This window comes from Centruroides vittatus, unplaced genomic scaffold (genome assembly GCF_030686945.1).
Source record: "Centruroides vittatus isolate TY-2023 unplaced genomic scaffold, ASM3068694v2 contig_301, whole genome shotgun sequence".
In the NCBI taxonomy this organism is placed as follows: domain Eukaryota; kingdom Metazoa; phylum Arthropoda; class Arachnida; order Scorpiones; family Buthidae; genus Centruroides; species Centruroides vittatus.
The window spans coordinates 659,842-681,701 of record NW_027121927.1 but is presented as its reverse complement, the minus strand read 5'-3'; the positions used below and the strand labels follow the sequence as shown (position 1 = coordinate 681,701).

General features: G+C 33.4%; 2 protein-coding genes across 2 annotated transcripts in view; both read left to right on the top strand.

Moving 5' to 3' along the window:
* Positions 1–8,848, top strand: part of LOC136972732 (uncharacterized) — a 31,956-nt gene extending 23,108 nt beyond the window's left edge. Inside the window, exons 3-5 of the mRNA XM_067267339.1 lie at positions 1,417–1,562; positions 2,017–2,152; positions 8,265–8,848. Coding sequence (XP_067123440.1) covers positions 1,417–1,562; positions 2,017–2,152; positions 8,265–8,499 — 517 coding nt within the window. The 3' untranslated portion in view covers positions 8,500–8,848. The remainder of the gene's footprint in view (positions 1–1,416; positions 1,563–2,016; positions 2,153–8,264) is intronic.
* A 5,667-nt stretch (positions 8,849–14,515) lies between these two features.
* Positions 14,516–15,253, top strand: LOC136972709 (general transcription factor II-I repeat domain-containing protein 2B-like). Its single transcript, XM_067267317.1, has one exon. It carries the CDS (start codon positions 14,516–14,518, stop codon positions 15,251–15,253), a length of 738 nt encoding a protein of 245 aa, XP_067123418.1.
* The last annotated feature ends 6,607 nt before the right edge of the window (positions 15,254–21,860 follow it).

Below are 21,860 nucleotides of genomic sequence, written 5' to 3'. Positions count from 1 at the left end.
TTCCCGTTTATGACACATTCTGACTGTTCGGACTGTAATTACTGAAAATAAGAAAATAAAATATTCTAAGAAACAATTTAACAGTAACTTATCTATTTAAATAAGGTTATCGATGTAATCGAACGATGAACGAGCGAGCAATTAAGTAAAAATTGGCATGACGAATTCGGCAATTGTTCACTATGACGTTTAAAGAAAACACTTAAATTATTATAATAATTATTTTTTGGCTGATAATTCCGCTTTTTTGGCTGTTTTTATAGAGATTTATTTGTTGACGTATATCGAGGTTACGTATGTTATATATTACGGCGGAGTACGATAACACGGAACTTCAAAAAAACGATTATCGTCCTTTAAAAAACATTCCTGGTCACAATCCTCGTTTTAGTGACTTTCACATCAAATAAACCTTTCTCCTCTCGTCTAACCATTTCTATTTTTCCATACCATATTTACGGGATGTAAATTATTAAGTTTAAAATGTGCATTGTTAAATTCTGGAACATTTAAATGAGATTAAATCTGATTTATTAATATCGTCCTAAGACCTAAGTAGATGGCATTTGTAAGTCAGATTTATTTCAAATTTTGTGTGTAGATATTCGTGCATCATTATTATTAATAATCATCATTTGTAACACATCTGTCAATTTATAAATGTATTTAATTAGACTTATTATTACTCAATTTTAAAGTTGTTTTTTTCTTAGATTCATCATTTCTGTAACAATAATAGGTTTCGTTATAACGTATTGTTTTCTTAATTGCTTTTAGACTATTCATCGATTTTCTGTCTTCTTTTTTACATCTGGAAATTGCGTCGACGGAGATAAATGGTCGAGAAAAACACAGATTTTGACTTAGAAAGTGGTACAGATGCCTTTTATGGAATTTTAATACGGGAGACATTTTCTCTGACGTCGTCCGGCGGCTTATTATTGAATTTATTGCCTATGGAAATTGAGTGTTGAGAGAGTGAAGTCGACATCAAACGGCTTGTCCGAGACTAAAGCGAAAATGAATTTTATTCACTGCCTGCGGGAGAAAAATAGGATTAGAGAAAAAGGAGGTGAAAATATCGGTCGAGGCGATGAGTCACGATTTCTCTTAATGTTATTTCTCGTTTTGGTTTTTATATAATAAAAGCTAATGCCGGACAAATTATCATATTGTCTCTATTATCGATTTCCGTACATCGTATGAATTTCTATTTATCTATAATTCCACCAATTTTTGGTTGAAGTTTTTCTCTGAAAAATATTGTGTGGTACGTAATGAATGTTTCAGATAACGAAAGTGGAAAGTAATGCGTATGACCCGCTCATTTATGGTTGGAAAGATATTTATTTGTAAAAGAAACTTCCATTAGATTTAGTTTTTAACGAGTGTTTGAATGTTTCGTTTGTTTTACAGGCACTTACAAGAAGCGATGGTCTGCGTTAATCATTTTACAGAAAGATGTTTCGATGCGGAACAACAACAAATTTATCAGACGTTGACCAGAGGAGCGCAACAACTTTTATCAGATTTGTGCACCGATGGATCGGAATTCCGAAAAAGTAAATTTATATCTCTCGCGCTTTTAACTTCGTTAGATACTTTCTATCGAGCAAAAGAAATAAATTTTCTTTACAATGCAATTTTTTTGTGTTTTAAAAGTATTTCTTGCGTTACTTTATCCGCAACTTAAATGCCATTCGCTTAGCTAAAATTCATTTAGATATTAAAAATGTCTTCTGTCCATATCGATAGACAATTTAAGATGAAACTAAATCAATTTTATCGTTTACACACATCGCCTTAAAAGACCTTTTTGAAAATTTGTTTCCGGAAGATTTAAAAAGTGCAACTCGATTGTATTTATTATCTTATTTTTTACCGACCTAAGTGTAAAATTGAATAAAATCCGAAGTTTCTTAAAATATTGCGGACTTTAACAGTTTTTTTCTTTAAATTAAATTTGAGAAAGTATATAATGCAATAAACATAATTTATTCATTTTATCCTGTTTAGAATATCTGAAACACGCCGGTTGTTACAAACAGCTATCTGCAGACTATAAAAAATGTTCCGAAGATTACATTAGACAGCAAGAAGTCATGAAAACACAAGAACTTCCAGAAGAAGAACAACTGAGAAAGTCTTGCTGGTAAGTACTTGGTCGTCGTCTTCTAAATGATAAAATACATATTTTCTTTGTTCCTATTAAAACAAAACAAATCTTTTTAAAATAAAACTTGTTTTTACCAGGTAAAATTTTAAACAAATATATTTTTCTAAACTTTAAAGTTTATTATTTCTAACTTTCATATGTTTGACTCCCTTGACCCTACTTACGTATACACACATTTACATACAAATATAAGAACTAAAGGATATTCATCTCTCTTAAAGGAAAACGACTAAAAGTTCTAAATTTAAGCTTTATAGAGAAGGAAGATCAAAAGTTATCAGGTAATCAAATCAGAAATAATAGTAAAAACCTGAAATAACACATTTTCTATGCACCGTTGCTCGTAAACAGCAATTTTCGCTGTCAAAAATTTTATCCAGAAACAAAAGCATAATTATTAAATTATATAAAAGCCGTTCCAGTTTTAAAATTTGGAACGCGAGTTTAATCGCTTTAATTATAAATCTTTCCTGCAAATCTTATATTTTTGAGATGCAATATCTTCTAATTCTAAAATTGAAATTTGTTAAATCTATACTCTATATGAAATACATTTATTTTTCGTGAAATTATTCCACAGGCAAGGAAACTTCTATAAATTGCCACATAATTTCGTACGGCCTTTTCCGTGCTCTTCAAAATTTTCACATTCTGATTACAAATTAGAACATCTATTATTTCTTTCTTTTGAAAATATAATTTAAATTTATAGTTGTAAAAAATAATAATAATAAAGGAATAGTTTCGAGTGACCTACCACAACAATTTTCGTATTATTGTTGGAAGATAATTTGTTTACGATATGCTCTATTATTAGCGAATGAATGAATAAAAGCATCTGTTTTTGTTGGATATAAATACGTATTTCTTTTCTAGCAAAATTCAGTCTCGCTTGTATGATTAATTATCTTAAAAATGAATTCTCACCCAACAATCTCACGCGTTACTTCCTTTGCATCGGTCACCATTTTTCCTTCGCTCAATTTTGCTTCATTTACTTTTAACTATTTGATATTAAGCTTTGTCTTTAGCATTGTAATTAATATTTTTTATTTTGTATTAATTTTCTCAATTTTGCGTGACTTCTTTCTACAGAATACTTAGAAACTAATAATAGTTAACAAAATTTGATCTTATTAATCTGCAATTTAAAAATTAAAAATGTAGACCTATAAATTCCCTGTCGTCCGGTGTCTGTCAGTCTATCTTTTCTTAATCTCGAGAACGATGTTAGATAAATGAAATTCAAGACAAGATATGCAAACCTTAAGGACGGGGCCCCGATTTACTATATACGAACTTTCGATGCGGACCGGAAGTCACGTTATTTCAATTCAAAACTTTTCTAAAAGCAGTTATAGATGGCACGACTCTATTGTTAAAGGAAATGTATGACGTACTGTAGAGGGTAGGGACAAGACACTATAGTACTAATTTGAGGGGATAACATATTTTAATTTAAATAAATTAAAAATATGATTAAAAATTGCAGCCCGGCATTGTGACGATGTCACAATAAAACAATTGTAGTTTAATTTCCAGAATGTAAGATAAACCTATTGTAAAGTAATGAGAGTGGTAGTCTTAATTCGTAATTTCTATAGTTAGCTTTTTTAAAAGCTAACTATAGAAATTATAACAATGTTCCTTTATAAATATATAATATTTTCTTTAAATTATAAAATACAAAATATTTATACATTTTAGATAATACCTAAAAATATTCGAACTATAGAAATGCAAAAACAGTAAGCACGAAGTCTGTAGATCTCGAATAAGAAAGAATATAGAACAGAAGGAAAAACGAAAACATTCTATATTTTCTTTTTCAAATGTCACAACAGCATTGTAAGGTGTGGCTTCACAAAAGATAAAAATACCCCGACATTTTTACGAAGCCGATTATTTTCTTCTGTCGGAAATTGTGGACGTTTTCTTGTTTAAACTCAGCACCTGGGAGTTTAATTTGCATAAATTCTTTCTACGTCGTATTAATTTCCAACATCAGAAAAGCGTCTAAATATAACTTATCGATAAATTACGTCATTAAAATAAATTACACTTTAACTAAATAAATCTTATTTTAACTACATTTATTAATCTAATTAAGATATCGATTAATGTTTAACATCCAATAAATACATGGACGTTTAGCAGTACTTTGATTCACCGTGTCCGAATTCCAATTTAAAAAAAATATCGCGACACCCTCTTCTTTACTTTAAAAATCGTGCGCTTAAATAATAGTAAAATTAAATACAAAAATATGATTAATGACTTGAAACCGTGTCGCGCTTGATTCTTGTTGACTACGAACACAATATAGTGCTTTCGACGATCACTTGGCTTTCTTCTCCCTGTTATTTGCGACGAAGTGCCGTGAAGCAAGAATCGGATAGGATACGAACGAATAATTCAGACAGTTTAGTATTGATTAGTGCATTGTGAATTGTGGTTCCTGCGACCTTTTTAAGTTACCATGTACGGAAAGAATACTGATTTTAGTCGAAGTTTTAAAGGTAAAAAGTTTTTAAAACCAACGTTCTTAACATTAGTTGTAAAGTGCCATTGCCTGAAACATTGGTTGTAAAGTGTCATCGTCTTAATATTTAGTTGACTGAAGAGGGGGCATATTAGGCCCGAAACGAGCTACATACGCACGTAATGCTTGACTCAACTAAATAACAGGGAGAAGAAAAGCCAAGTGATCGTCGAAAGCACTATATTCTGTTCGCAGTCAACTACAAAAATATGATTTAATCGATCGATTAATGCACCATATTATATAAGTTGTATCCATTTTGACAAGCTCTAAACATTCAAAACTTTTCCTTACACACACAAAAATTCGTTGAATGGGAAGACTGTTCTGTAGATCTTAATTCTTTTCTTTTAATAAATCAGACCTAATATTTTAAGCGCGTTTTTGCATTAAACAAATTTGTAATTCGTCACGATTTATTCGATTTAAAAAATTCTTAATTCTAGTTTTATTTCTTTGAAGTGTCTATATACTAAACGAATCTTGTTTACGTTTTGATTTCCGTCAGGGAGATCGACAACCAACAATCAGGTTCTATTTTAGATTACTCTTACAAAGTCTATTAGCATTGATATTTGTCCATCTCTTTATCCTCGATTCGTGCATAGCTTACATTCCTCAATTTATTTTGCCCTCAAATCTTACTCTTTTGTATAGTATTGTTTCCGAGGATAAGGATCTAGAAAACAATTTTTTTGTTTTATAATATTTAGTAAGCTACTCTTCTAGCCGATAACTCTTAATATGCGCATCCTTATTATAAAATAATCTACTTAGTTTCGACTTTTATAAAATATCTTTCTCCGTTCATGAAATGAGATTTAAAAAAAGTTACCGATAGTTTGTCTTTATAAAATAATACAATGATAACTGGAAAAGTCATGAAGAGTTTGTTTTTTCTACTGTAAAAACTGCATCTAATTACTATATTCTTAATGGTTCGGCAAACTCTAACGAGTAAGATAACTTTTAATAAACTTGTAAATTTACAGCGGCGCGGAAGATCCAAAGTTATCTATTCGTGTTACAAAGGAAAAAAGAAAGCAGAAAATACTTCCCATAATCCCGGTAGATTGCATTTTTCCGTTGGCTACCCATACAAAGACGGGAATGTGATAAATCCAAAAGCCTAAGACGACACGTGATGGAAAAACGCTGATTCACTTCTCCAGACGACACGCTTCCAATCAGATATTTTCCATTTTTCACGCAATTTTGTCTACGTCAGATTAGAGTTCGTTGTTTTTCGAAGAAAGCGATCTTTCAAGAAAATCGAAGAAGTTCGTATAAGCGAAAGGAAATGGAATGGTAGTTTTACAAAGGTTTTTTCGAAATTTGCATAATTTTTCAGAAATCACGAAGAAAAAACCATATTTCTTTACGTTTTTTCCCCCTTCAAAGGATTTATTTGTTTACTTAAACACTGCAAACTTCAATTTTACAATAAATTCTTGTTGTTATGGTCGAGATTATGGCCGGTATGCCCTGCTCCCGAACTATGAATACGAGAAATTCTAAAAAAAAAATTACTTAAAGTTAAAATAAAAATATGTATTACGTCAATCAATCAGATCTTTAATTTTCTCGATGCGACATTTACTTATTCGTTTAACACGAGTATTTCACTGCGGTTATTTCAACCGCATAAATTCCTTATTTAATTACATATAAGTTATAAGTATATTACATAATTGAGAAGTTCAATATGATTGATGGTTTCATATTTCGTACAATAATCTGTCAATCCGTGGGTAAACCTGCATCGCCAATAGAAATCCAGTAAATAATTTCATTTTGCAAAGTTACGAAAAATATTTGAAATAACCCATTAAATTTCTGATCTTTGTTTTTAAAAAAATTTATTTAATTTAAAGTTGTCTCGTTATTATTTAAATGTGTTTTCTGTTCCTTCGTTCAACTTTTTTCCGTATTTTGGCAATTGAATTGCATGAACTGTTTTGATGGCGATAGAATTTAACCCGTTTAAGGTAACTCTCTCTTCACGAAAAACGTCGGGTGGGAATTTCCAGTCTCGAAAACGTGTGTAATGAATTATAATGCAGTGAAAGAGTATCATTTTAGAAGGGAGGAAATCGAAGGACGATACTTCGAATTATTCCGGTTTTGAAGTCCAAAATCGAATCGGAAATTCAATTTTACCGGAGCATAACAAATTAAAAAAGTAAACAAATAAAAGAAACATTTTTCGAAATAAATTTTATATTCGAAATGATTTTTATAAATTGTTGCTCTTTTTAAAATCGATAAAAAAAAACATTCCAAAAAGTTTATAAAAAAAAATATAAATAAATGTCGAAAATTCTTCGAACAAAATATAATCAGATTGGAAAGACAGAATAATTTCATTTTATTTAAAGAATGTCTTTTCCTAAACGTATGGCATCTTTATATTGGTTGCCCGAGTAAAAATGATGCCAGTCTAGTCTATTATTAAATATCGAATAGAGAATAGATTGTTCACGTTTAGGTTAGTTTTTCATTTCTACATTTAAAATTATAATTGACTTTCCCATAAAAAGTATGAGCCGATATTCATTAACGTAGGGAAACGCGAAGGAAATTAGTTCCGTGATCATCTATTTGAAAATCCCGACAATGTAAGAAGTTTGATATTCAAAATAAACGCCATGCATCATATGACTTGGTGTTCGAATTTTTTGGTTACTGCAGTGGAATGACAGCCTAAATTCACCCAACATATCGGCTCCACTCCTATTTTGAGAAACACAGTAAAACTTCTCTAAAACGTAACTTGAATAAAACAAGTCCCTTGAGAACAAGCAACGATTGTTAGGGATGAGATTGAACAAGTAAAAACTGGCAGTACTATGTTGTTTTCATTGTTTTCACTAATTACACGAAAGTAATTCGTGAAAATAATGAGAACAATGTAGTACTGTTAATTTGCCTTGTGCGGAGTAGTTAGTAACTACTGCCGAATATTCGAAAATAAGTTGGTTAACATATTAATAATTAGAGATCAAAGTAAACTATTAATTAGGATATTAAAATTCCTCGAAAAACCAGATCAGAGTAACTTGATTTCTGCACTATTGTAATCAGATTAGAATTTCTAGTGCTTCTATACATGAGATTTTGGTACTCGAATTCTCTGAGCTCATTAGAATCGTATTCGAATACCCAGTAAAAGTTCTTCACAGCAAAAGCACTTTTATTTGGTTGAACAGTTCTGTATTCTTGCATTCGAATACTCTTGTCTTTAGTTTGAATCATTTGGATTTAATTTAGTAATAAATTTTGCGTAAGTAACAAAGTGATTTTACTATAAAAATGAACTGTTACATTTTGAAGATTAAAACAAAATACTAAAATCTGTTCGAAACTGAAGCCACCCAAAAATGGGAAAAATTATCCTGTGCCATTTAATTCAGGTTTATACAGGATTTACTACACTATAGTTTAAATAAGTTATTTAAAAATTTATAAAATTAGCTTCTTAAACTTTAATATTATTTAATTGGGACGAATTGTAATAAAAATGACTTTATTTCTCTTGTTTCGCAGCTTGTTCGACGGCTACAAACAATGCACCAGGAACGCCGTTTTGGCCAAGTGCGACGCGGAAGCGGCCGACCTGGGCGAGCAGATCGTCATCAAGGCAGGAGGATTCCTGGTACAGAACCACTGTCGCAATTACCGCTACGACTCTCCTGAATGCGCCTCGGGATGCGCGGCGCACGCTTCTTTGGCCTTATCCGCGCTCCTCGCCCTCTTCGCGATACTCCGCGTCCAGGTATAGAGGAGCTCTTCCCCGCGCGCTGTTTCCGACACACCGCCCGCGCGCTCCAAGTTGGACGCGCTGCCCGACGTCGCCACCGTTTCCGAAAATCTTAACTTTTCTACGGTCGGTTATTCGCGATCGTTTGGGTACAATGTAGTCTAGAGTCGTCGTTCGTCTATATGTGAACACGTAGAAGAGGAAATAGATCAAAGTTTACTTTTGTATGCAGTCGGATGTGAAGTGATTGGTGAATGTCCGTCGTTTTTATAGTGACCTATTTTGTTACATTAACGTATTTATTTCGATCCGAAATTTGTGACTCAAATACTTTCGTAACATTTTTATTAATAAAATACATTTTCAGCTATTTTCTGTTATTTTTATTTAATTTCAAATATAATAAACCTCCAACCGGCAGAACTTCCTTGAGACGGAAATCATCGAAAGCCAAAAAACTGCATTCATTTCGGCATGGCCGTCAAATTTTTCCCACAAAGTAGTCCTTCTAAGGAAGAATCTGAGATTCGAACGGAATGCTATTTGTTATACTTGTTAATTCACATTGATGGAGGACCTGTCAAAGACGGAAACTTAATTATTGGTTCTGAAAATTTTACATAAACATTGATGGAGCCGATTTTATTCTTATTTTCGGTTATACGATGACTGGTTTTAGGGAATAGTTTAGTTAAATATTAGAATAATGTATTAACATTAATAAGTGTGAAAATTGTTTCGGAAACACGTGATTGACCTAATGACACGCGAATACGTTTACTATGCCTAATACAATCCACACGAACAATACGGAATAATAGTGAAATATGTACATTATTATTATGGGAGACTAGTTTTTAACTATGATTATTAGTCTACATACGCGAAGGAAAGTAGTTGTATTCATTACAAAGTAGAACATAGTAGAATTGTATTTACACACTAAAAATAAAAAATTTTTAGTTAAAAAACAAGTAAAAATTATACTCTTTCCATTTCCGACTTCGTGGATTCTATGAGCCAAAACAAGTGGCAAGGAACAATCATTACTTTATTAATTTATCCATATGCATTTCGCCATCTAGGCCTCCTCAGTGGATACATCAGGATGTTATTCGTTGATTACGTTTTCGAAGTCGGAAATGGAAAGAGTATAATTATTACTTGTTTTTTTAACTAAAAATTTTTTATTTTTAGTGTGTTAATATTACCACCGATCCCATTGGTTTTAATAATAGAATTGTATTTATTTAAAACATATCTTACAATTTTCTAATATATATTTAAACTGTTAAAATTTATTCGAAATTTTTTTTTGCAATAAATGTGAGATTATTATAAGGCAAACAACGTAATTAGAGCTCTGAGATGACAATAAAATTTCGAAAATTCTGTTTTATTTAACAAAATTTGAATAAAATAGAACCGCGGCTATGTCTTCGTTGCTTAGCTACGGAGCGGACTGATATATTCAGTATCCAGCACATCGGCTCCATTCTTATTCCAGGAAATACATTGGATACACTTACAAATTTTTTTTATCTAAGAAACGTGCTCTCTACTCGATTTTGTATTCCAGATAAGCAGAAACTACAAGGAAATATTTTATACGCTTTTCATTTTCGTCCGCATTTATGTTGTATTTTACGTATGTTTCTCGGCCTTAGTGTGCTTTGGTTTTAAAATTGTAACATCGCTCTTCTTACCGATGCATTGACACGGTAAAAACAATTACCGAAAATGTTGACCAACCAAGATGGCGTTTGTCTATATTTTCAGTGAAATAACACAAGTTTTATTTATACTCGGTTCAATAAAAGAGAAAATGCTTTATATATTTGTCATCCAATACGATAATGAAATTTTACGTCGCTTGTCCAATAACTTAAAATAGAGGTTTTGTTACGTTTTCTATTTTTCCCGTACTTGAAAGTTATTTAATGATAATTCGAATGCTATATTATATTATTATATAACGAATTTTAACAGTATAACATTAAATGAACCGTCACTAGTGTTTTATTTGTCTGGGAAAATGGCGACGTAATGTAGCTAAGCAAGGCAAAACGTTGCCGAGCCTAGCCGGTCTGTCTTGTTTAATGCATATAATTTTAATTGACAGTTTACCACGTTCTGTTCTTAACAAGTTACTGGTACATGTGTATCGATAATTAAAGATTTTCACCGATGAAGTGTGCCACTGCTGCCATGACTGTAAACATCGACAAACTACGTCATTACTGACATTTTTCTACACCCGGAAGAAACGACTACAGAGAATTTGGACGAGTTTCACATATCAGTTGTTAGCCAAACGACTTGAAACATATATAGCGCAAAATTAATGACAGAAATCTTAATTGCGTTAAAAATTTTCACATTATATATTTCAATAGATTTATTTCAGGTTTTTGGGGCAAGGGGCCTGATAATGGATCAAGGCTCCAAAAAAAAACTCTAAATGCTGTTATTCAAGATAGAAGCACATTATTCAAACCATTTTAATTTATTTGTAACTTATTTCTATCGCTTTATATAAATTTTATGTAAACAATAGAAATAAATATTTTGATCACACATGTTAAAATTATATATTATAGTTTGACACAGTAATAACAACTATCTTTTTGATTTTCTCCTCTTTAATTAATGTGATACCAATAAACAAATAATTAATAACTACTATTTACCAGTTATTTACCATCCTTATCCTCTGCACCTGATTGAAAAATAGTTTTTACAATTTCCAGATTATAAATAAGCTTAAGTTATAGGCCTACCAATAAACACACTAAAATGTTAATTTTACTTACATGTTGTTATCTAATTATTTAAAAGCTGCTAAAATATTATCCATTTATGGTAATTATTGATTATAAATTTTAATTCTGAAAAGAGGAAATGGTAAGAATACATCCTTGGTCAAATATAAATTGTTAGAGAAGTTTTGGTTAGATTCACAAAATCTTTTCAAATACATAGCCTAAAACCTGTCTCTCCAATCGCGTGGAAACAAGAAGGAAAACATAGTTACAGGTGTCGAGACGTAGATTCTTGCACAGTAATAGGTTTGATTGGAAGGTACGGTACTTTAATAATACAATAGCAAGTACAGTAGACGCCTCTATTAGGTATAAAAAAATTTTTTTGACATATTTTGGCAGAAATAGTTTGCCAATAGTTTGATTCCTGACACCAGCCAAACTCGTAGCCAATGAGAAAAGCTGCGTTAATTGCAACTATGTACAGAAAATCCTTGTTAGTTCGAAATTCAAGATATGAAATAATAGAAACTTCGAATTATGAGATTTACATATTTCTGTACAATATGCAAATTCCATGTAAAAGATGTGTTCCGTTTCTTAAATTACATCAATGTACATACAAGTAACCTGCGTATAACACGGGAGTTATGTTCCAAAAATTGCCGTGTTATACGAAACAAAGAACTAGTACGAAAAGGGGGGGTTAGGTTCCAAAAATTAAAAACATGCTATTATATTTTCACAAATAAGATAAGAAAATTTTAATAAAGATATTTAAGAAGTGATACATATTAATATAAATTAAACAATGTTTTCTTTGTCATCACTAAGATGATAAAATTTTCAGTTAATAGTGCTATGTAGCCAAAAATGAGACACAAAGTATACTTGTAAACTTGTACTTGTATACTTGTGGATTGTCCCAACGGTCGGAGGCGCGGTTCAATGCCTAAAAACCGGTGACTGAATAAAGTATGGAATAGGGGAAAAACATCTGGCAACTTCAACAGCAGAAGCGTCGAGATCTGGCAACACTGAAACAAGTTTCAAGAAGCACCACGTGTATGGACAGAAGGCGGGAAAAGAAAATTTATATACTTTACTTAAGTACTAATAGTTCACGAAAATTATGCATGAAAATCTGATAGTACGTACGCGCTCGAATGAAAAATGTCAAATGAGGTATCTTTCGCACTTAAAAGCTTTATCACATTTACTGAACTGTTGTACGGGGATTTCCCTATTTAAATTAGATAAAGTTCGCTTTTAATAGTTTTTATTACATTTCATGTTGTACGAGTGTTTCACCCAATTCTCGAACCGTGGCAGAGTGAATCCGTGCTATAAAAGCAACGTGTTATACGGGAGCTATCTGTATATAGAATGCTATTTTCGTTAATTATTAATAATAATAATAATATAAATAAACTGACGGTAAACTACCCTGTCAGAACCTCACAGGTTGCCAGTAAAGCACAAAAATAAACAGTACTCGTAAAGTAAAGCACAGTTTCACAAGAAAATGTGTTACTGTAAAAGTAAAGCCATATTGACCAGATTAGAGTTCTTGGTCTATTGTTCTCTTATAGTATGGAGATATTTCGATCTAAACGAACGAGTAAATTAATATACGCATATCTCAGTTCGGACAGAATTTTTACTTCGAATTTCGGAGTAGCCGTATTTAAAACTAACCGAATTTCTTAACATGTAAATCTCTCTATCCCCGGCCGGAACTAACACGACTTCGAACTATCAGAGTTCGAATTAACGAAGGTTTCCTGTGCTGTTTTGCAAGAGATGTTTCTCAACTACAATTTATGTTATCAAAATATAGTTGCTGAGCTTTGAATTTGTAATTGACACTTCACTCGTTAATGTAAAATTGGTTTATTTAAAATTGGTTAATTTAAAGAGGTTTATGCCATGTACAGTACAATGGCATAAACAAAGGTTTATTTAATATGAAAATGGAAAAATATGATTTAGGCTGAAAATGCAAGGGAAAAAGAATTGAGATAGAAGGTTTTCGAGATGAACATATTTGAGATACAGGTTCAACTGTATTTGCAAAGCGTAATGCTTTCAAGTACAGAGCTGAATTAACATCTGAGACCTAAAAAGAAAATAGAGCTGGTGCCAGAAAATTTTAAAGAACATGTGGCTCCAGGCTCCAGCTCAAAGCCCAGATTAATTTTACTTTTATTTTAAAAAATAATGAAATTACAAGCTACTAACAAGCTGAAACACGTAACGATTATTGTGCCACGTGTTTCCTTTCACCAAAGTGACCAACCGATCAAACAGACTGATCTTCATTTTTTATTCACTCGCTGAACGTACTATAGAACATTTTAGAATCTTTTTGGTTTTAGAAACACGTAGCTGTAGAAAACAAAATAAAAGAATGTATATTTTAATGTCATTTCAATAGTACAGTAGAGAGTCGAAAATCGGAATCAATTGGGGACTGGGGTGGTTCAGATTAGTCATTTGTTCCGATTACCAATTATGTACGAAAAAATATATTAACATGTCCGATGTTCAAATTTTTCTCCGTTGCGTGTCGCTTCGTGTTGAATTTTCGTCGATTTTAAGCCTAACGAAAATTTTTATAATAATAATCGAGGCTATCGTATCGTTAAAAATTATTTCTGCATTTTGTACAAACAAAATAAATATATTGAAGAATATAAAAACATGAAAATTATACTTTAGAAGTAAATTTAGTATCAAAAACGTTCGATTCAGCACGACACAGTCCGACTGAAAATCGTGCCGATTACCGGCGATCCGATTACCGGCGTTCCGATTAACGACTCTACTGTATTTGCTACATACTATTGAAATTAGAAAAGCTTCATTTAGAAAAAAAAAATTGTGGACTTTTTTTATTACCATTTTTAAGCAATGATTACTTTCTTGTTTCAGAATGCCTAAGACGGAAAACCTATTTCCGCTGTAACGTTCACTATCCCTTGCAATTCTGGCTTTTATGGTAAAATCTACGTTTAGATTGGCATTTCCATGTACAGTACAATGGCATAAACAAAGGTTTTCTCAACTTGCAAATTTTCGATATTTTTCCGCGTCTGAACACACAAAACTATTTTCCTGCCGCTTAAGGAGGCACGATTTGCTGTTCAACGAAATCTGAAATCCGATTTTGACGTCAAAAAATCTTGTTACCTGACAAAGTTGGCCAATAGTGAGTTTTCAAAAGTTTAGTTATTTGTGGTAACAAGTTGTATTTTCTCATCAAAACATATTGGATGATACTAGACCAGGGGTCGGCAATTTGCGGCTCGCGAGCCACATGCGACTCTTTGGATGTGAAGCTGCGGCTCTTTAGTTCCATACGCAAATATTATTTATACGATCTCCTTCATCACAATAAAGTGCGATGGCTTTCGAAAGGTAAGGTGTTGAAACGTTTCGCTTTGTGCTTGAATGAAATAAATACATTCCTAAATGAAAAAGGCATTAATCACCCTGAATTAGAGAACAACAAATGGTTGCAAAAATTTTACTTTATGGTGGATATCACAGCGAAATTAAATGAGCTGAATCTAAAACTGCAAGGAAAGGGAAACCCAGCCTATGTTTTGGTAGAAGAATTAGTTTGTTTTGAAGAAAAATTAATTCTTTTTGCAGAAGATATTCAGAGCGGTAAATTACTTCATTTTCAATTTCTAAAGCAATATCGCGATAAAACCAGTGCAACTGTTGACACGAATTACTTCAGCACAGTTATAAAAAAAATTAAAGATGAATTTGCTGACAGATTTGAGCAATTCAAAACCAACAAAACCACTCTAGCATTCATAGTAAATCCTCTTAACACAAATAGTAACGAAATCCACATTGAGCCATTTGGAATTGATACTGGATCTCTAGAAATGCAATTGATCGATTTAAAAAGTAAAGCTTTGTGGAGTGGAAAATTTACAGAGTTGAAAAGCAAGTTGGAAGAGTTGGAGGTCCAGAAATGTATGTACGTAACGCAATAAAAGTGGACAGCTTTAAAAGAAATGCCGCGACTTGAGGCACTTATATTCGACGCATGGAATAGTCTTCCAGATTGCTACAGTGAAGTGAAGAAGTTGGCATTTGGAGTGCTGACTATCTTCGGATCAACATATTCGTGCGAGCAAGCGTTCTCTTGCATGAATATAATTAAAAGTAAAGTAAGAAGCCAACTAACAAATGAAAATTTAGAATCGTGTCTGAAACTTAAAACAACAAGTTATGAGCCAAATTTATCGAAACTTTCTAAAACCATGCAAAGCCAACGCTCCCATTGAATTTGTTTGCTCAATTGTTTGTTATTCAAGTACAAGTTAGTGTTGTAAGTAAATGTTTAATTAATAATAAAGACCTTTAATGACAAATTAAAAAAAGCAGAAGAAAAAAAACACAGAACACCAGGTTTTGGGTTACACCCCAGCATACTTAAGTAAATGTTTGATTGTTTTAATTTTTTACTTAAATAATAAGTAATTATCTAATAATGCCATATATATATTATCTAATTTGTTGTGAAAAACACTACTTATATATGAATAAATAGATTAGTTTTTTTTAATCAAAAAACTTTATTTATGCGAGTACTATTTATTGTTGGCAAGAAAAAATTTTGTGGCTCTTTAAAAACTTTGAAATTTTGTAAATTGTAATTTTTGACTCTTCCGACTCAAAAGGTTGCCGACCCCTGTACTAGACCAACGTATGACTTGCGATCAAGCATTTAAAAGGTTCTAAGAAATAAAAAGAAATTCGTTGGTCGCTTCGATGTTCTTCCTCTTTTCTTTCCAGATGATTACCCGATTCAATTAGCTTAATTAGTAAATGCTTCGTTTTATGGAAATATTTGTTTTTAGTGGCATTTCTGCTTAAAGTACAAACATTTTCCAAATTAATACTATACGAATGGAAAATTGAAACGAATCGAAACCTTTTAAAAATAAGAGAACGAATCCTTTGCAATAATTACTCACTGGGAAAAGAGGTCAAAAAATTCCTTTAACAAAATCATTTAAAAGGAAGACATATGAAAGTTAAACGAATACTTTGACCCGAGGGAAATCTTACCTTTGACCTCAATCTGTTTCTCAGAAACGTATTGTTTGCAAAATCATTTTCCACTCTATTTAAATAGAACAATGCAAATACAAAAGTCGAATCATTACAGATCAAATCGACCTTAACAGTAACACGTAAAAAAGAAAAAAATTCCGAACGAATTAGATCGATTCAATGGGTCGACTGTTTGCCGATGGTTATGTTTGCATAAGTGATGATACAGTTTGGAGAGGAACTTCCACCTCCATTCTACGCCTTTCTACGTCGGAACTACGTCGGAACTACGTTTAACGAGGAACAATGCATAGCTTTAATTTACAAACGACGTATTCAGTGGAAACCTCTCTTCGCGTCTAACAATTTTAAATTTGTTTTGAATGATGAAAATTCCTAAAACCTCCATTGACTTCTACCAGTTTCATCAAACACACTTTCCTATTTAAAAAACATATTCCTAAATTACGCAGCGATAAATGATTCGTTCGTTAATTACCTATTGTAACTTATCCGTTTTCATAAGTAAATTGTAGCGAACATACCTTGGATTGAAGAACAAGCGCGCCTCCCATCCAAACATTTCAGTAGAACACGAGTTTTCGTCTTTCGGAAGGTAGAATTAAAATGTTATCCAAACGGCATTTATCAAACTCCATTTTAAACAACTCTGGAGCGAAGAGAATCTTTGAATTGTAACTTGTAATTAGTTTCTCTATCTGCAGGATACTTTTTCCATAGTTTTGACAAGAAATATATCTGAACAGTTATGGCATTTTCAAGGGGAATTTTCTAAGTTATGTTATTTAAACCTGAACTAAGTGAACATCACTTTTTAATAAACGTTTCAATTTTCTTCCAGGTAGTGTTTTGGCCCTTTCAAGTGACCAGTTGTAATTCCCCTAATTGTTTCCTGGACAGAGTTCCGCAACCAGTATGCTACATGATGCTAGGGATGCTGATAGGCAATGCCTCCCATAGAGAAAAGCAAGCAGTTTATAGTGTGAGATTCTACAAAGGAAATATAATTTTATAACTAAATAACCCCACACTCATAATTAAAAACGAAAAATCATTTTTTACTTAATGTAATATTTTTATTAACTTAATTTGATAAAATATTAAATTAAAGTAATTTTCCGTCAAAAAGACGACACTTTTGTCACTTTTATGACGAAAGGGAAAAATCAAACTTCCTTACATTAGAGCTTATCTCAAATTTTACCGAACATCTGGTCGTTTAACTCATCTGTTCGTCCCTTCAGACGATACAGATTACAAATTTCGATTGAAGGGGATTTGCGTATAAAAAGGGCAATTGTCCGCCATTCGAGGCCGTTTTTACCATTTTGCCGTTCCCGTTCAGACCTCGACCTACCATTCCTCTACCTGGTATCCTGCTACCTGTTGGCCAGTCCATTCCTACAGTTTACAGAATCTCCATCTAGTCTCCTCACCAATCAGATAGCCCAACTGACCATTCTTCGAACGAAAGATCTACATATGTCAAACGAGGTAATATGACTAAAATATGTGAAGTCACTCTCTCTTGTTGAATAGGGACCTCAGGAATTCTTTATATTTAATCAAATATTTGTATTTTTATCATTTTTCATGATTTTCATTAAATTTTGCTTTTACTTAGTTAAATGGTCTCATTGTTGTTTCTAAATATATGCCCACGTCTTATCGGGATCCCAGGAGTCCTCCCTCTCGACAAAATTATAAGAGCTACATATCGTGGCTCTCGATTTTAGGGTGGTGTCAGGAAAAATCTAGTGGAAGATCATAAGAACTTCCTGTTAACCTAAAGAAATTATTCTACGATCCCATCTACTGACAAAGTGGGCAGATCTGTCGGATATAAAGCCGTACAAGGGAAAAGAATCCTCTCTTAATTCCTACAATTGGGATTCCCACAATAAGGGTCTTGAATACGATAAATATATGTTGATTCAAAAGGACAATGAGTTGCCTATTGTATGTTTATTGCCAAGGGCGTCGCCAGGGGGAGGGGCAGAGGGGCAGTTGCCCTCCCCTAGAAATTCGAAAAAGTTATTTAAATGCTAAGTTTTAATTAAAATAATCTTCTTAGGCTTCTTGTAAGTTAAAGAATATGTTTTATTTGAGATATTTCTTTTCCGGTACATAGTAAATGATTAAAACTTTATGAATCGTTTCTATTTTACCTACATACAATTCATATCCTCTATCAATTTACATCACCTTGCCCCCCTTACCCATTGGCTGGCGTCGTCCTTGTTTATTGCTACTGCCATTTGTAACAGAAGGAATTCTAGCAAGCTTCAAACTTTTACATCTTTTTAGTCATATTTCACAGAATCTGTGCAGGTGTAAATTTCACGGGTCATATGTCACAGTCGCCGTCTCAATTTTTGTGAAGCGACAAATAAACAACATCTCTGGTTTGGTTTGTTCGTGTACAGCAACGTGACATATGCGCGATCTGCCGAGGGGTTGCCTGCCAAGAGGCCTTTTATGGAAAATTAGCCCCTGTTTAGATGTTAGTAACGTGAAGAAAACCCAGAAAAATCCACACGGCCAGTCCTTTGCTGAGGCGCGAACTCACAACCAATAAAATAATTTTTGCAAAAGCAACATACTAATCTGTCCGTAATTAGACCACGTCATTCGTTGAATTGTGGGATTTGTCCTCTCTACTTTTCATAATGGACTGTATTTCTTGCTACGCTGTATGTTATAGGTAAAATCCTTCAGATCATTGATGCAAACTCTTCGATCGTTTTTGCGACTAGTTCATGCAATTTGTCTGTTGCTTTTTTCTACTTCCTCTGTGAAATTAATCCGCAGTGTTTCTGCATTCGTCATAACAATACATTCAAAATGTGAAATTTCTCCGCTAAACTCTGCCACAAGCAGAACACTTTCGTTGATCGCTAGTGTTCTGTTCGTTTCTTGAGCACAATACACCCAATTTGATAGATACGTTCCTGAAGAATACAGGTAAAAAACATGCTATATCTATAGAAAATCAGAAAATTGGTTCCAGATTTAAAAAATCAGCAAAAATAATACAATAAACTAAATAAAAAATCATTTTAAAATACTTAAATCAATTTGGAGTACTAAAATATCTGTAAATAATTATTCGGTTAACTGTAATCGAGTAATAACATTCGAGACGTTATTAGCGAGGTTGAGGCCGAAGTTTTAAACGCGAAAACGTGTACGTCGGACGTTCAGCGTTGATTTCCTGTAAGCCTAGAAGTTTGACAATGGCGTTTGGAAAGTCAGTGGAATCATGCTCGACATTTCAAACGCCATTGTCAAACTTCTAGGCTTACAGGAAAGCGGCGCTGAACGTCCGACGTACACGTTTTCGCGTTTAAAACTTCAGCCTCAACCTCGCTAGTTTTCTACTAGGTGGCGCTGCTTGTAGTTCAGTGTATGTTTCCTTTTAATTTCTTTTGGTCAAGAACTACCGTGAATCAATAAGCAGTGACGTTAAACACTGAGCGGCCTGCCGGCGGGTCCCCTCCGGGAGGAGTCCGTCGGGAGCACGAACGGTCGAACGCCACCTAGTGGAAAACTAAAACGGAGTAGAATGGATTGTGAAAGGAAAGAAATCGTAAATATGATAACTTTCTTATTTTTCGTCTCCGGTCCAAAAGTAAGTATCGTTGAACTCGTCTTGGTCCCTGAGTTCAGATTTATACTCAAAGTCTCGAAATTCCACAGAGTGCAATCTATACAACAGCTTTTAGTATTCATTTCGCAATCATTTTGGATTATCATGAATACATTTAGACGGAATATGGCTTTACATAAAGATTTTTCACCGATTTGATTAAAAAATATCCTTAACTTTTGTTTGTCCTTTTTTTAATTCTCGTGCATGACATTGCATGCTAGCAATGACCGTGATATAGTTCAGGTATGACAACTCATGATATGGCTCAGGAATTTCTGTCTGTTCTGCTTCTCAAAATCTTCAAATTTCGCCCATACTTCAGCACTTTTCCAATGGAAAGAGTTTCAGGAACAACTTTATCATCGTCATCTTGTTTTGGTATATTCTTGGTTTCTCCCTCCACAAATTCATCGAGAGTCATCTCGCAACGAATTGGTATGTACAGTACATCGTTTCAACTTGAAGGATATTATCTGCTTGAACTAAAGACAGTGGCGTAGCGTAGTAGGGGCGACAGGGGCGGCCCGCCCCGGGCGGCGCTTTTAGGGGGCGGAAAATTTCACAATAAATAATAATATCTTGTAAAAATACCTAAATAAGGGGGCAGCGAAATTTTCCTCCGCCCCGGGCGTCTGACACCCACGCTACGCCACTGACTAAAGGACAAATGATAACCAGAGAATCGGAAATCTCCTGGACTTCTGGTGAGAGCTCTGTCTGATCTTCAGTGACTTCAGGATGTTTGAGACAAATACACGTAAGTTTTATGCTTCCAATAATTGAAAATTGTCACTGAAGTTACTTTCTGCCAAGCTTCTGTTCACTCGAAGGGCATCGGTAAGAGGCTTATTCCAGTTGACGGGCTCTCTTGCATAGATCTGACATAATGTATGATAAGTTTGCAATGAATATCTCCATAGTATGTTTTGAAAGATCTGATTACATCAGCATTAAGTGGTTGCTATTTTGACGTAGAGTTAAGAGAAGCACAGATATACATTGCTGAGATCGTCCCCTGTATGACAAAGTGTATTGTCCAGGGTAAACAAAACTTTTCGTTTTTCATTCATCATTTCGTTGTTCAACAACCAATCATTGAATCGGTTGATGTCATCCAGCTTTTCTTGTTCCTGCGGTAATGGACATAAACTCTGGATTGAAATGCTTCGATTTTCCATTTAACATCGGTTTCCTCTTGTCACTTCGACTGTTGTTTATGCAAAAGACAATCGTAATCCTTTTTTTTTTTCAATTTTTTTGATCCTTCCACTTCTTGAGAATACAATGTCACAATGAAAGGAGACGGAAAAATAAAGAAAATCCATGTTGTATGTGTTTCTCAAATTGCACTCGTTCATTGCTTCTTGCAACTTCCACTGATCTTTCTCAATAGTCTGAAGACTGACAGATCTTTTTTTTTTTTTTTTTTAACTCTTTCCGCCCTGTGGGCACTAAGAGGGCCTCTTTTAGAAGGCCCATTATGGGTTCGGCCAGGCCCACAATGGGGCGACCGGGTGGTGAGGGACGGGGCCCGACATATCCGAACGGACCACCCCCGAAAAATCAGACTGACAGATCTACTTTCCTCAACGATCATCCTTTTTGAAATCCCACTGCGCTTTTTAAATTTGTATAGCCAGCTGTTGCTGCAGTGAATGTATACAATGTTGAGCTTCGTGCAAGTCCCTCGTCTGGAGTTTAATTAGTTCATATGTAACGACAGACCAAAAGCGTTTGTGAGCGATCGGACTTAAAAAAAAATTTTTTTCGGCTGAAAATTTAATTAAAAATTTGCTATAATTTTTCCCACCATTGTTAAAATTGTGAAGGATGTGATTTTATCCCTCTGTGGAGTCACTTCCCTTTCA

Coding starts and splice junctions, on each gene's coding strand:
- LOC136972709 (XM_067267317.1), top strand. CDS start 14,516: ATGATACTAGACCAGGGGTCGGCAATTTGCGGCTCGCGAGCCACATGC.